This window comes from Crocodylus siamensis, chromosome 2 (assembly GCF_052110815.1).
Source record: "Crocodylus siamensis isolate JL-2025a chromosome 2, ASM5211081v1, whole genome shotgun sequence".
Classification (NCBI taxonomy): domain Eukaryota; kingdom Metazoa; phylum Chordata; order Crocodylia; family Crocodylidae; genus Crocodylus; species Crocodylus siamensis.
In genome coordinates this window covers 230,787,447-230,804,237 of record NC_143396.1, presented here as the reverse complement: position 1 = coordinate 230,804,237, position 16,791 = coordinate 230,787,447, and the positions used below count along the sequence as shown (strand labels likewise).

The window sequence follows — 16,791 nt, the reverse complement described above, 5'->3', positions numbered from 1 at the left end:
GCATCCCTATTTAATTAAAAAACAAACTATTTTTTTATTACAGTGCTTAACTCTTTGTAGATGGGTTCAGCAGTGGGGGCGGGGCAGCAGCCAGGAAGGGACTAGCCTGAGCCTACACTTATCTCCTCACAGCTGTTTATCTCCCCATACCTTGCAGCACCCTTCAAAAGATCTTACAGCAAGCACCCTGGCTGAGAATCCCTGCTTTAGATAATGTCTGGCCCATCGCTTGGTGCTTAAAGCATTTTTCTGAGAAGCAGCAGATGTAGGTTCTAATGCACTCCAGTTGAGGAAGCATTTAGAGTTTGAGTCTTCTGATCCCTGGGCAAGTGCCCAAGAATTAGACAAAAAAAATGGTAGATCTCCCTTCCTTCTCCTCTGGAAGGTACATGTGCAGGATGATCCTGTGCTGCCAAATGTGCAAATATGATCTGCACTCTGCATGAATGCCACAAATTGTAATTATACAGCCAGGAAACTGCCACTTAGGTATGAGAAAGTGATTAGGATGTAGTCTATAATTTGGATTAATCATGTATAGAGGAATAGCTGGAATTACTCTGTGTTTTCTCTACCTAAATATTGGCAAATGGAAGGGCAAAGGCTGCCTTGTCAGACATAATTTTTAAAGTATTAAATCTATTTGGAGACCCAACTCACTCACTCCCTTTAAATACTTCCAGCCCCTCCCTGCTTAAGGTCTGACAACCTGGGATACAATAATTGGTACCTTCCTCTGATTATATTAGATTTGTATTACATGCAATAAATCAGAAAACAGTTTTTATACCTGTAGAAACAATCTACTTACCACTGAAGTGCTTCACCACTGAAAACTAGAAAAGATCTCTTCACTGCTATCACTGATGTGATATGACCTTGTAATTAACTACTTGTCATCTTGGGCTGGTCAAACTTTGGGGCATTTGAGGCTGTGTGAGCATTCAAAATATCTCTGGCGCACACATTTTGCATTTTAATTTGGAAAACATTTCCCCAAGTTACTTAAACCTATGGGTCATCTGACAGATGAATTGGCTCAGCTAGGAGTAAAGATTAATAGCATATACTGAGCCAATTTACTGCTGCTGCAAATATTAGATATTTTTTGTGCAGAATTGTGGATCCCAAGAAAAAAAGAACTTATTTTAATAACTGTATTTGAAAATAAAGCTTTTTCACATGCAAAATGAAAAACCTCATTATGTAAAAAGAGGTGATAAACCCAGCTTGGGGGAAAGGAAGTAAGTCCACCATTCTGGCTTCTGAGTTTATGTGCTGCCTAATTATGCTGAGGTTGTTTGCAAAATGAGGTCTGATTTTCTACTACCTATATACCTTGTGCAGGGTGTCAGGACTAGGGGAGTGAGAGCACCTCAAAAGGAGAAGGGAGTCCAGCCTCTTGGTAGAAGCAGGGAAAACCGCTCAGCGGGGTGTAGACCAGTGTTTGAGAAAAGGCCATGTTTATACATGGCCAGTATACCTGAAAAGGTTACGTGGAGGACCCTCAGGAGCTGTATAGAGGAGAAGGTAGGAAAAGTGGCCTTCGTCCGTATTTATAGAGGACCTAGAGGAGGACACACGGGCCAAGGCCGGGTCGAATTCTGGAAGAAAGAAGATGCCCAAAAGGCCCAGAGGTGCCAGTGGGCTATATGGGGCAAACTTCAAAACATCCAGGAGGACAAGGAGAGAAGAGAGGCCTGGAGAATGACCCAGAAGGAAGAACTTAGGGGTGTGGGAAGAGAATGGAGACCGCGAAGAGCAGGCGGAAGAGCAGTGGGCCAGGTAGGCAATTTACCAGGGGCAGCTAATGTGGGGGGGCTACCTGTGGCGGGTAAACCCCAGTAAATCCCACACGATGCACCTCTGGGTAAAAGGTGGGTTGGAGGCGCCTTAAAACCTCCGCCCCCAGTCTAGAAGCTGCCGAATGCCTGCAGGAAAGGAAGGCCAACAAGAACACCCTTTGGCAACAGGGTCTCTTTCTCGTGGAGCAGCAGAAAGACCCCCCCCCGGTGAGTGTGAACTTCAGGGGGGAGGTGTGTCACAGGTTCAAGGAGATGTCCTGTGACTAATGGAGGGTTAAGGAGCTGCCAGTCACAGAGGCAGCTCAGGTGCCGGTTGCTGCAGCAACCAGATAGGTCAGGTGACCAGAAGGGGGCAGGGCCGGGCCTTTATAAACTGCCCAGGCCTGAGCCAGAGAGCAGTTCCCTTCTGGCAGCCGCAGGAGCAGGAGCTCTATGGCAGAGCTGAGCAGCCTGAGTTGGTGGTTGCAGCCTTACCATGCTGACCGGCTGCGATGATGCTGGAGATGAGAACACCCTAAAGGGAGGTAGGGTGCAAGCCCTAGAGGGGCTTGGAGTTTACGTTATGAGCAAGGAAGCTCTGTGTTGTTTATGTTGTAGCCAGGTGGCTCGGGTTTCAGTTATAGTTACCCTGGAGGACCGAGTGAGGCTGTAGGGGTGAGAGGAGGCCTCACGGGGATTCCCCAGCAGCTTGGGGGTTCCCGGTGCCCAATAGGGGCACAATGCCACAGTGGGCACAGCATAAGGAGTGCTGGAAAGGCGCTCGCCCAGTGGGGGTTGTAGCCCCAGCCGTGAGAGGCGCAGCACAGGCCCCAGAGTGGGGCAGCGGGCGCGAGAGGCACGGCACAGGCCCCAGAGTGGGGCAGGTTCTGATTATTAGGGACCCAGTAACAGGGGGACATTGCCCAGTAGGGTCGGGGAGGCCAGGTAAGGCTCCGGCCGCCTGAGCCCAACCCGGTATCCACTAGTATTTGGACAAGAACCCAGTAGGGTTGGGGAGGCCAGGTGAGGCTCTGGCCACCTGAGCCCAACCCAGTATCCACTAGTATTTGGACAAGAACCCAGTAGGGTCGGGGAGGCCAGGTAAGGCTCCGGCCGCCTGACCCCAACCCAGTATTCACCAGTATTCGGACATCAGAGTGACTAGCAAAGGTTTTGGAAGACGGCCTGGGCGGCGTGATAGCCTCGGAGTTTGGAGACTGGCGGTGGGGCGTGGTGAGCCCCAGGGGCGCCAGGGAGTGGACAAACCTGGGGTTGCCGGTAAGGGGCACCAGGGTGAGACGAGCCCAAGGGGTGCCAGTGGGGGCCGGTTGGAGGACCAGGACAGAATAAATGTCCAGGAACAACTGCGAGGCTTGGGGCATGCTAAAAGGGAGGTTTGGAGGCACGCATAGCCCTTAAGGCAAGGGGTGCACAGAGGTACCCCATACGGAGTAGGGGCAGGGACATTCACACCGTTCACCGGGGGGATAAAGGCAGCCTCCCATCCAAACCTATTTATCATCAAAGTCGTGGCGGGTGAGAATCCGAGGGTGCTGAGTCCACCTTACGTGACGGTAGGGGGCGCTAGGGAGTACACGGCCGCTCCTAGACCCCACTCCCTCACAATCATATTGTGCTTAGAACTGAGACAGGTGTGATATTTGGCATCTACAGTCATGACTGAGAAGGCATATTTAGGATCCATTCTTCTCACACTGTATGGGAAGGCAGCTAGAAAAGGTGTCCTAAACATAATCCATCTTTTTTCACCTGACTGAAAAAAAGTGTGTCCAGTGGGATCACTTTATCTGTGGTCCAAATCAAGTAATGAGGTTTGCAACCTAAAACATGCCCATTCTGATAGACGACCCTAACAGTGATTGACCATAGTGAAGGACAGCACTCACTGCCAGAGAATCTGAACAATTTGATATTGACAAGTTCTGCATTTAGTAAGATCAGACGCATAGAAGAATAGCCGTTCACAGAGCACGGTGGTCACTACACCTTTTTTGGAAAGAAAAAGAAGGAAAAAAGACAGACACATCCATTGCATTGGTTTTGCATCAAGACCAAGATGCTGGAATGTCCATTTGGCATCAGTAATCATCTCGTGATCCTTTGTGTACAATTGACCAATAGATCACATGCAACATTCAGCAGTGTATTCCCCGACTCTATGTAGATTGTGACGGGGGTGCCACTATTGGAGCCTCTCTGGGTATGACGCCGCCCTCCTGCAATGGGCCAACCGCCTGCTTACTCTCCTGCCATGCCTTGATCTTAATTAATTAATAGATTGTTGTAATTAGCGGGAGGCTGCCCATTTCTACGCACCCCGATGACAGGGGGCGCTATCTGCGGCTCCTTTTCCTCCCCTACACCACAGCCCAAGCCTCGCAGATGATGCTGGTGTGATCTGACTTGGGCCCTGTTATGTCTCGGCCCTTCTTTTGCACTTGGGGCTCCTTGCTGCCCCCTCTCTCTCTCTCTCGGGGCTCCTCGCTGCCCCTCCGCACTCTCGGGGCTAGGCCAATGCACCCCACAAAATACTGCGCCTTCCCGATGCCAGGAACCCCCATGCTACTGCAGAGTCCCTATGAGGCCTCCTCCAACCCCTAATAGCTTCACCTGGTCCTCCGGTTAAACAGAAAACACAAAGCCCCCGGGCTATAACATAAAGCTAAACCATCCGGTCAGACAACATTTAATCCCTACCAGGCAAAAATACTCCAGCTCATGGCAGCAACCTGTGGATACTCATGCAGCCAAACCTTGGCCTTCTCTCCACGCTGGCTGAGCTCCTTACTCCTTGGCTACCAGAGGAGCAACTGCCACCCTAGCCTCCTGCCTGGGTTTAAGAAGGGCTAAGCCCTGCCCCTTCCTGTCAGGGGGTTTTGCCAGTTGCCCGGCAACCAGCACCTGTGTTGCCCTGGTGACTGGTGGCTGCATCTCCCCCTTCTCACTGCTAGGGGACTCTCTGGAGCCATCCCTGCTCTCAGGTGCAGGGCACCTAAGTGCTCTGCGACAAAATGATAAAATAAGAATTTTTTCTATTCCAAACTTGACCATGTCCTGTCATCTATCCCTAAAGAAGATATGATAATTATTCTTGGTGGTTTCAGTGCTAGAGTGGGTAGGGACTCTGAGCTATGGAGAGGAGCACTTGGAAAGGAAGGGACTGGGAAAGTCAACTCAAATGGAATTCTCCTCAACAAGTGTTTGGAACATGATCTTATCATCACAAACTCCTTATTTTGCCAAATCAACAAATGAAAGACATCATGGATGAACCCCTGCTCAAACACTGGCACCTGACTGACTATATCATAGTGTGTGTCCAGGACCTTTGTGATGTCCATATCACCAGATCTATAACCAATGAAGGCAACTGTTGGATGGATCATCATTTGATACAGTCCATTTGTATTCTCCCAAAATTATGTAAATAAAAGAAGCAACCAAAGAAGAGGGGTTCAATACTGAGTGCTTGAGACTGCTAAAAGCAACCATCTCCACTAGTGCCTCAGTGAAAAACTGTGATCTCCCTGATGATCTCAACACCATTGATTACTAGAAAAATCTCAAGAAAGGCATCCAGGAGGTATGCAAAGAATCTCTAGACTTTTCTGCAAAGAAATATCATGACTGGTTTGATGAGAATTATAGGGAAATACAATCTCCCACTGACAAAAAAAAGAGCCCTCAAAGTTTGGTAGAAAGATATCAACTTTAAACAGAAGCAACACACTTATCATCACATTAAAACTGAGACCTAGAGGAATAGTTGAGACCAAAAGAACAAATGGTGGAAGGACAAAGCAAACAAGATTCAAAAGTTTGCTGACAGGTACAACACACATAGTTTCTTCAGTGCAACCAAAGTTATCTATGGGCTAACCACACAAGAAGCCATTCTCTGATGTCCAAGGATGGAACAACACTCCTCCATCATCAATACATGTTGGAAGAAGCACTTTCAAGAGCTCCTGAACCAAGACTCTAGCATAAAAGCTATTCCACAACACCCCATTATGGAATACCTTGCAGATAAAACAACTTATCAAGTGGCCTTGAAAGCTATTAAGCAGAAGAAAAACAACAAAGTATATGGTTCTGATGGAATACCAGCTGAAAAGCGAGGTGCAAAAAACTCTCATCAACTACGTTTTGTTATTATGAAATTCTGGAAATGTGAGCAGATTCCCAATGACTTGAAAAATGCCAGAATTGTAACCATATTCAAGAAAGAAGATAGACTAGGCAGCAGTCATTATTGTGGTATTGCACTTCTGTCCATAGCTAGGAAAACCTTTGCCTGATTTCTCCTCACTTTCCTTGCTGAGGAGATTCTACTTGAGTCACAGTGTGGTTCCAGACCACTGAGAAGTACGATAGATATGACCTTTGCTACTAGACAGTTGTGGGAGAAATGCTGTGAGCACCTATGAGATCTTTCTATGGCCTTCACTGACCTGACTAAAGCTTTTGATTCAGTCAACAGAAAGGCCCTATGGAAGATCTTGATGCGATCTGGATGCCCGCCAAAATTTGTTACCATTAACAGACTCCTTCATGATGACATGACAGCAACTATCCTAAGCAATGGCTTGGAAATAGACCCCTTCACCATTAGAACTAGAGTCAAGCAAGGAGATGTGATTGCATGAACACTGTTTTCCATCTTTATTACAGCTATTTCACACTTCATTGTCGACAGACTTCCATCTGGAGTCAGCATCCAATATTGTATGTGCAGGAATCTCTTTAATATCAATTGGTTACATTCCAAATCCAAGATAACTGACACCGCCATTACTGATCTTCAGTACACTGAAGTTTGTCTTGTTTGCCCACTCAGTTAAAGAGCTCCAAGTCACTCTTGGTTGCTTTTCTGAAGTGTATGAAATACTTGGACCCATTGTCATCTTCACAAAAACTAAGATACTTTAACAACTCACCCTGAAGACAACCATTTGCCCACACAGTACAATTAGAGCCATTTCTTGGAAACTGTTGAGCATTTCCCCTATCTAGGTATCATAGAGAAGTAGGGAAGGAAGGGATAACCCCCCACAGGGAAGGAAGGGATAACCCCCCACAGGTTATCTAGCCCAGCTCTCTGCCTCAGGCAGGATCATCCCTATGCAAACCATCCCATACAAACCATAATCTAAACTCTACACAAGACTGCTGTCAACCCTGACACAATACAGATCTAACCCCTGACCTGCCATTGGTAAAGCAGGGGAACCACAGCAGCCAATGTCCTTCTATGAAATGTTGTCAATATATGCTTAAGAAATCCTGGGTAGAGGGCCATGCCCGCTCTACACAGGAAAGCAAAAACTGCCACAGTCCATACCAATCTGACTGCAGAGTAAAATTTTTTCCTGATTCCAAATATGGCAGTTGATCTGGCTTTGACCTAGGGCAAGACCCTCTAGCCAGGAACCTCCCAGCAGGAGCACTGGCACACCCCAGTTGAAGTCTCCAGCCTTGGCTATAGCCAGCACCCAATGCATCTGAGGAAGGCTTAAAAAAACTCTGACACATGTAGCAGGAAAAGCGAAAGAGGGCAACCAGCAAAGCCCAGAAGCATGGGAAATACCCATAATAGAACACAGGCAAAACTATGCCTAGATCATCCTTGACTAGTGGCTGCCCAACCTCTTGTTGAATACCTCCAGTGATGGAAAGTCCACAACTTCCTTAGGCAGTCTATTCCACTACCTCACTGTTGTAATAGTGAAGAATTTTTTTCTGGATATCCAATCTAAACTTACTTTTCTGCAACTACAAGCCATTGGTTCACAAGAGAGAACAGGTGCTTTCCCTCTTCTTTATATGGCAGCCCTTCAGTTATTTGAAGACTGATACCATGTCTTCTCTGAAGCACCTTTTCCACAAACTGAACGTGCCTAGCTCCTTTACCTTCTCCTCATATGGCTTGCCTTCCAAGCTCTTTATCATTTTTATCATATTGCCCATCTCTGGACCCTCTCTACTTGCCCACATGCTCTTTAAAATGTGGAGCCCAGAACTGCGTACAGCACTGCAGATGAGCCTAACCAGTGCTGCGTAGGGAGGCACTATCACCTCCTGTGTCTGGTGCCTAACTGCACCTAATTAATGCATCCCAAAGACGTATTTGCCTTTTGTGCAGCTGCATCACACTGCAGACTTGTATCAAGTCTGTGATCGTTGAAGACTCCAAAGTCCTTTTCCATAGACCTGCCATCCAGCTAGGTGTCATTCATTTTATATCTGTGTTTTTGATTATTCCTCCTGAGGTGTAGCACCTTGCATTTGTCCACACTGAATTTCATCCTATTAGCTCTAGCCCAACTTTCCAGTGTGTTGATATCCTTCTGAATGCACTCACATCCGCCAGTGTGTTTACAATCCTTCCCAGTTTCATGATGTCTGCAAACTTGCTCAGGAAGCTTTCTCATAAATTCAGCATCCAAATTCTTAAAAAAACCCACATTTAACAGCACCAAGCCCAGGACAGACCTCTGTGGAACTCCACTTGAAACCTCCTGCCATTTTGATATAGACCTGTTAATCATTTGCCTCTGGCTATTGAGCCAGTTATCTATGTACCTTGTAGTAGTTTTACCTAGTCCACATTTCTCCAATTTGTTTATAAGAAGCTCATGTGGGACCTTGTCAGAATACTTGCTGATGTTAAGATACACTATAACCACAGCATTCCCTTCATCCACCCAAGTAGTTATTTTGTCAAAGAAGCATATAAAGTTTGTTTGACACTGTTTTTTATATATCCATTCTGGCTACTTGTGATCATCTTTTTCTCCTCCAGATGCTTGCAAGTGGCCTTCCAGTAACATCCCAGGTATTCATATGAGGTTAACTGGCCTGTAGTTCCCCAGGGACCTTTTTGCCTTTTATGAAGAGGGGCAATATGCTGGCCCTTTTCCAGTCCTCTGGTATCTGGCCTGTCTCCCACGACTTCATGAAGATCATTGCTAAGATCCTCTACCAGTTTCTTCAGGACCCTGGGATAAAGCTCATCCGTCCCTTTTGACTTGAATTCAGACCCAACAAAAGCTCTCTAACCATCTCTTTTGTTATTTCCTCCCTCACATTGCCTGCTTCCTTATCCAGGTATTTCTTATTAAGTGTCTAGCTTCAGCTTATTTATTTTGTGAAGAGTACTGCAAACTAGCTGTTGAGTAGATCTTTGCATCTTCAATTGAGTGCCCCCTGGCTTGTTAACAGATGATTCCCAGCTTCCTTGGTCCTTTTTTTCTTACTAACTTACTTATAGAACTTCTTGCTGTTGTTCTTAACCTCCTTTGCCAGGTGCAGCTCATTATTTATCTTTGCCTTCCTGATTTTGTCCCTGTAGGCTCTTGCTATTTCCTGGTATACTTTCTTGGTGACCTGCCCATTTTTACACTGACTGTGTGATTTCCTTTTGCCTTTGAGGCATTTTAGAACCTCCTTGTGCAACCACCTTGACCTCTTGCCATTTTTCTTGTGCTTCCATCATGTCAGGACAGTTTCTTGTTAAGCTTCCAATACTGTGCCCTTTAGTTTCTCCCAGCCCTCCTTGGTGCCTTTATAGTTTAGTCTATCCTTCCATGACATCAGGCCTATTAACTTGAGTTGAATGAAATCCAGATTTGTTTTTTTCCTCCTGAACCAGGTACATACAAGTAACACTACCCCCCACCCCACTTTTCTCCCAACTCTGTTCTTCCAAAACTGTGTAACCCTTAATGCTGTCCCACCAAGTTTCTGTGGTATCAGTCAGATCATAGATCTTTCTTAGGCTGCAGCTTCTACCTCATCTTATTTATTCCCCATACTTCGCACATTTGTATACATGCATCAGACATATTTTGCATTTTCCTTCCCTTTTGTACCACATGTTGCAGTTGTGTTGCTCTCTGGCCCCTTCCCAGAGTTAAATTGCTTCTTTGAGTCTTTTCTTCTCTGGATGGTGTGTTCTGTCACTGGTGAGTTTATCTCACTATCCAAAGGACTAGGGCTGTGCGAAGCTTTGGGTGGTGATTCGATTTGGAAGAGATTTGACCTGATTCAGTGGCCGAATCTCTGAATCCAAATTAAATCAAGGGACCAATTTCAAGGTCCGAATTGATTCAAAACTCTCCGAATCTTCAAAAAAGATTTGGAGAGCTTTGGTGATTCGGGCAGTCCCTGGCGGCTGCAGCAGGGAGCTGCAGCCGGACTCTGAGCTGTTAAGTATTAGGGGTGGGGGAGGTGGGGCTGGGAAGTGGGAGAGGACCTACCCCTTCCTGCTAGAACTATTTGCCACGTCTTCAATTAAACGTGAAGATTTTGAATTCACCTCCTTGGTCATCTATGGACTCATCAATGACTTCCCTATTTATTGGAAGATTTTCATCTTCACATCAAGGGACTACCACTGCCACTGTTGATTTTTGAATATGGCTGGCTAAGAAGATAATTTGGCTGCTTGGAAATGTTAAAAAAATCCCTCAAAAACTGTGCTTTACTGGAAGAAGCAGCGTGTTACTTTGACTCGGCTTTGTAGCATCTGAATAGGGCTTTTTGGTGCTTTTATCTAAAGCTGATTCAATAAGGTATTACATAAAAGCGCCAAAAACATCCCACTAAAGCACTCGATCTATACAGACATTGGGTGAGCTGGGTTCAGTTAATGTGATGCCTCTTCTGGGCATGCGCTGGGCTTGGCATGGGAGTTTGTCAAGTTTAAAGTAAAGCATCACTTTTTTTTTAACATCTGCAAGCAGCCTTTATCTTTATAAAAGCCTTTGCCATAATTCTGAGTCCAAAAAGCTAGATTATATTGGTAATTAATATAACCCACTAGTCAAAGATCTTTTCAGTAGGAACTGTATATATAAATAAAATTAGACCAGATGATTTTATGAATACTGTCTGTAACTAATCATTTTTTCCTAAGAAGGAAAATCACTTAATTCTTCATTGTAAAGTATTCTGACCAGAGATGATGAAAGCAGGGTGCATCTACTCAGAGAACTAATGAGCAGGATCCCCTGGGAAGTCAGTCTGTATGGGAGAGGAGTCCAGAAGAGCTGGCTGTACTTTAAAGAAGCTTTACTAAGAGTTCAGGAACAAATCATCCTAATGTGCAGGAAGAATAGCGAGCATTGCAGAAGACCAGTTTGACTTAGCAGGGAGCTATTTAATAAACTAAATCACAAAATGGAAGCTTATAAGAAATTTCCACTAGGACAAACAACTAGGAAGGAGCATAAGAGCATTGCTTGGGCATGCATGGATAAAGTCAAGGTCAAAGCACAATTGGAGTTCCAGTTAGCAAGGGATGTGAAGGGTAAAAAGAAGGGTTTCTACAAGTATGTCAGTAACAAGAGGAGAATCAGGGAAAGCGTGGGTCCCTTACTGAATGGGGGAAGCAACCTACTGACAGAGGATGCAGAAAAGGCTGAAGTACTCAATGCCTTTTCCACCTCAGACTTCACAGGCAAGGTCAGCCCCCACAGTACCTGGCAACACAGTTTGGGAAGAAGGTGAGCAGCCAACTCTGGCAAAAGAACAGGTTACAGGCTATTTAGAAAAGCTGGACATATACAAATCCATGGGGCCAGACAGGATGCACCTGAAGGTGCTGAGGGAGTTGGCTGACGTGGTTGCAAAGCTGCTGGCCATCATGTTTGAAAACTCATGGCAATCAGGAGAGGTTCCAGATGATTGGAAAAAGGCAAATATAGTGCCCATATTTAAGACAGGGAAAAAGGAGGATACAGAGAACTACTCCAGCCTCATCTCAGTCCCTGGAAAAATTATGGAGCAGATTGTGGCAGGGCACTTGACGTTCCTGCCACTTTAAGAGGTGAAGCAGTCTGCTGAGCCACTGGTGGGGAAGGGGGTCAGGCCTAATCAGAGAGTCAGCTGACCCAGGGGCCAGTGAGGCTAGGTCTGATCAAGGGAGTCACCTGATTGTCAGGGAGACACCTGATTGGAGGAGGGCTGGGCTTAGACAGGTATCAGCTCAGATCCTGAGAGTAGGGCAGGCAGTAACATCTTGGGAGCTGGTAGAGGAACATCACCCAGCACAAAGGCTGCAGCTCCTGAATGTCAGCATGGAGAATAACTTCTGCAACATCTGGAAGTTTGGGTAGCATGGAGGAGGTTCCTGGGAACACAGTGTAGGGTCCAGAGACCTGAGAAGGGGGCTGAGTGCCTGGGCCTAGTCAGAGGCCAGGCCAGTGTGGAACAAGAGAAGCTGTGTGGACAGGAGCCTAGAGAAAGGCCAAGCTAGCTCAGATAGTAAAGGTCTGAGAGTCTTTGGGTCTATTTGAGGGGCTGAGTGTTTGAAAGAAGTAGTGGGAAGGATTCTGTCACACCTACCTCATCATCTTGTAGGTCCTCCTCTAGCTGGAGAACCTTTTTCAGAGCAGCTGCCACCACCTTTTTCCTTTTGCATAGGAAATCCTTCTCCTGTGTACACAGGTCAAACCCTAAGCGCACATCTAGGTTTTCCTGGCTGGAAAAAGAGGATTTGTAAATTATGACTTGCAGTCAGTGTTATGACTATAATGTTAAGATACCCCACAGAGTTAAATCAATAAACTCTATACACTTCATAAATAGGCAAGACAATATTATCATGCCTATATAGACAAACTGACATGAGATAAGAAACAGATAGAGTGCAATTAGGGGACACATCCTTTAATATTTTATTTTGTTACCAAAACTACTACCACCAGTGTCTGCTTGGAATGACCTTAAGACTTTTTATTATCTAAAGTTAAATATAGCTGGAGTAACCGAATTGCTAGCTTAACCTTCCAAGTGCAAAATTTAGATACTGAAGTCCAGATTTTCAAAGGCTCCTTCTTAATTGCATCTTCAGAATTTGTTCAAGCTTCATTTTACTGCATTTTAATATATAATGCATTGTGTTCTTGGTTTACAAAGAGGAAAAGAGTGATCTAACCTAATCAGATAAGTACAGATTTACATAAGGCCACTTGACTAAAAACTGAAATATCTGCGGGTACCTTAATTTCAAGTTGTGGGTATTATATAGGGATTTGATGTGCTGCTTTGTTCTTCTATGCTTTTTCATTGTGCTAGAGTAGAACTACATTTCTGGATAATACAGTGCTATATTGTCTACCTTGCAAAAGTTAAGTATAGACAGGTATTTTCAAAGTTACCTAGGAGATGCAACTACCCATTTCCCATAAATTTTAATCAGAATTAAGAACTGCCTATGCATGTAGAACGACACTGCCATATTATAATCTCTAAGAGACAAACACGTTCCCTTCATGTCATAAATCTTGGTTTAATAGAAAAACATATGGTGATAAAATTTAGGATTTATTTCCAACATAAACCTTGTTTATGATTTTGACACTAGAAAGAGTCTACTGGTCAAATTTTGTGCTAACTGCAACTACATGTCCTAATACACAAGTCCTGTATATAATTTCTTCATTTAATTGAAAGTTTGGTTGAATGTTTTTATCCTCAAACTTTTCAATAAAACTGATGACTATACTGAGAATAAGCATAGGGAATTGTAAGCACTGAAGTAGGATTCTAAAATTAACCTTCTTGTTAAGCATAACACTAACCCTAAAACATTGATAATTTAGTACTAAAGCTTCACTACCAATGACAGAATTTCAATATTACAAGCTTTCACAGCAGGTGGGAGGCAGAGAAGCACTGTATATTTATACCCTGAGAACATACCTCAGGAGAATATTTTCCAAATGTTACCTAAACTGGATACTTGCATATCACAATTATTAACAGTATTTTATTATACAAGTCTCATTCAGATACCAATAAACAGCATCAATTTATGACATAAGCACCTTTTTCCTCTTGAACTAAGATCAAAAGATGGCTGCTAAATATCAGAATAAAATGAACAGAAAGAAACATTTAAAGATATATAAGATATCTTACCAGTTCTTTGCTATTAAGTGTACATCAAATTTTCCGTGCTGAAAATAAGAAACAGAAATATCATAAATGCTGCGGCTTTCCTTCCTCCCCTCCCTAGAATAACATTTCCCTGATTGCAGTGCTTATCACAGGGACCTACCAAAATTGCAATTTTGCATTTTTCATGTAAAATCCAAAATCAAGCAATTTCTGCAAAAAACCAGTGGGCTCTGCAATTTTGGCAGCCTTGCTGGACAAAAAAACTTACTGGAAAGCAGAGAAAAGGGCAGCAATCTGCAGTCTTAGAGCATGGGAAGAGGAAAAAAGGGCTGGTGAGAGGGAGCAAATGAGAGGCTGCCCCTTTTCTGCCATGCACCCTGAGGTGCACTTCCACCTGCTGTTGGCAACGAACTGGGCTGGGGTTCTGTGGACCCCAGTGCAGCCACTTGCACCCTCCTCACCACCTGCCACAGCCAGTCTGGGCTCTGGGTAGGCCTGTACCACCAGCCACAGAGCATGGGCTGCTTGCAGTGGGCAGAAGGGTAGCTGCAAGAAGCTGCACCAGGGTCCATGGAGCCCCGGCCCAGTTCATTGTTGGCGGAGGGTTCACATGCACCTTGGGGCAAGTGGTGGGGAAGGGGCTGGGGCTGCGATGCCACTAGCCCCTTCCCTCCTGTCCACCCTGACTCATTGTCGGTGGTAGGTGCACATGCACTTTGGGGCAGACTGTGAGCAAGGGGCTACGGCTGCATTGCCCCCAACCCCTTCTCTGCTGTCTGCCCTGAGGGGCATATGCACCTGCCACTGGTCATGAGCCAAGCCAGGGCTCCACAGACCCTGTTTGCAGCCTCCCCGCCACCTGCTGTGAGCATCCTTGGCACTGTGGCCAGTGGCAGGGGCCTTCCCAGAGCATGGGCTGGCTGTGGTGTGCCAAGTAAAATGGCTTCATGTGCCACATTCTGACCTGTGTGCTGAGGTTTGCCAACCCCTGGTTTAGAATTTAACTGAATGCTTAGATTGGTTCATAATGAGTGAATTAAGCCTGGTGAAGCCATTAATCAGAGTAATTAAGCCATCTGCCAATCTGCAGAAAGAGGTGGGATTGTGGGGGCCCCTCACCGATCAGAAGTGTGGGGTAGCCCCACTGTGATAAGCCTGCAAAAATGCCGGCTGGCCCCATGATCTGCCCACAAAATTGGCTGCCTGTCTCCTCATTTTGAGTAAACCCCTACTTATTACATTCACAATATGGCAACTATCTGTATGATACAGATGGTTTAATGAACCTCTGGAGAATATTCACCTGTATTTCAGTGGTTCCTAATTTTTCAGCCAGGTTTACCTACCCTCTGTGTTAAGCTGATGGCTTTCTTTACATAACAACTGCCTCCTCTTACTGCTTCAAGAGTTGGGTCTAGAGAAGCTCAAGCACCATTACAGCTTATGGAAAACACAAATAGACATTGTATGGGCAGCCGTAGTCAAGCATGTCCTGGTGAAAAGACTCAAATATAAGCTATAGACTGGAGCCTAGAATACCAGAAATAACAGCTTTGAGTATCAGACTCAATGCAGAAACATGATGTAAACTGAAACTTTAGCTTGTTATCTTGACATGGTAACAAAACAGCCCGTATTTTTACTAAACTTTAGGTTTTCCAAGAACCTTGAACTATGAAATTCTTTTTCTGTTCCAGGAACTCTCTCTTGTGTATAGCTGAATCTAATACTCCTAGTGTGTGAATAGCATCTTTGACTCTTTTCAGCCTTTTTATGCCCAATACCCAGCTGTTTCCTAATCCTTTCTAAAACTAGGAAGACATATGTGTTCTTTTTCTTAGTTCCTTAGCAGAAAAGATCATTTGTGGTGCTGATTTTGTTCCTGTCAATGGAACAGCAATAATTGAAATGCAGTTCAATATTATTCTGAACAGCTGACAACACTTACCTCACCTACTATTTTCTGGTCAAAGGGAAGCAAATTTAGAGGCAGGTTCATAACTCCAGTGGTTTTCATTCTTACCCCTCTTGACATGCAACAACACTGAAAAACACGCAAAAGAATTACTTCCTTATCACCTTACCCTACAAAATGAAGATTCACATTTCTGTTTGTGTTAGAATCATAGAATTATAGAAAATTAGGGTTGGAAGGATCCTTAGGAGGTCATCTAATCCAACCCCCTACTCAAAGCAAAACTATCCCCATTTAGTCCATTCCAGCCAGGGCTTTGTCGAGCCAGGCCTTCAAGAGATGGAGATTCCATCACCTCTGTAGGTAACCCACTCCAGTGCTTCACCACTCTCCTAGTGAGGAGAGTTTTTCCTAATATCCAGCCTAAACTTCCCTTGCTGCAACTTGAGACCATTGCTCTTTGTTCCTCCACCACTGAGAACAGAGAAATTGTCCCAAGGTAACGTACAAGATCGGCAGATTTCTTATTCTTTGAGAATGTAATGTCCAGTTGTGATTGTTTATGCTTAGCATAGTGGAATTTAACAGCATCTGTGAGGTGACAGCAGTAATCAGAGCTCAGAGGAAGGGTCTGAGTTTCTTCAAAAGATCCCTGAACTGTAAGTTTGAAGCTGTGCCCTAAAGAGAGGAAATAAAATGTACAAAATAAAATTTTACCACTACTTGTAAAAAGTTAGACCTGATTCCACTGAGAATTCCCGATAGGAACCCTAGGTATACCGATGTTTACACAATTTCTCTCAGACCAAAGTTGACAGTTCCTGTAGAAGATCAACCCAACTCCAATCAGATACAGGAGAACGAAAACTGTACACTTACTTACCTTTCAGACAGAAGCTGCAGAGCCATCCTCCAGTATCCCTGAGTGTATTGCTATCTTCCTGACCCCAGCTCCAGGGAGGTAGGCTGTGACTCAGGTTGGACTCTGCTATATCAGCTGATCATGAAGCAAACCCCTCCCCTTGACTGCCTTGGGACCAGGAAGTTTTTCACCAGCCCTGCGTTGTACTCTACAAGGGTGTTGGGACAGCTGTGTCCCCTGCACATGAACCAGACCCCCAGACTGCTATACCCTCATATCCTTGAGATCCAGACCCCCACACC

General features: G+C 44.9%; 1 protein-coding gene across 1 annotated transcript in view; it reads right to left on the bottom strand.

Moving 5' to 3' along the window:
* The window catches only part of LOC149871849 (cytosolic phospholipase A2 epsilon-like), a 59,455-nt gene that overhangs the window by 17,580 nt on the left and 25,084 nt on the right, over positions 1 to 16,791 (bottom strand). Inside the window, exons 9-12 of the mRNA XM_090034644.1 lie at positions 16,136 to 16,305; positions 15,661 to 15,756; positions 13,734 to 13,771; positions 12,156 to 12,291 (exon numbers count right to left, since the gene is read on the bottom strand). Coding sequence (XP_089890770.1) covers positions 12,156 to 12,291; positions 13,734 to 13,771; positions 15,661 to 15,756; positions 16,136 to 16,305 — 440 coding nt within the window. The remainder of the gene's footprint in view (positions 1 to 12,155; positions 12,292 to 13,733; positions 13,772 to 15,660; positions 15,757 to 16,135; positions 16,306 to 16,791) is intronic.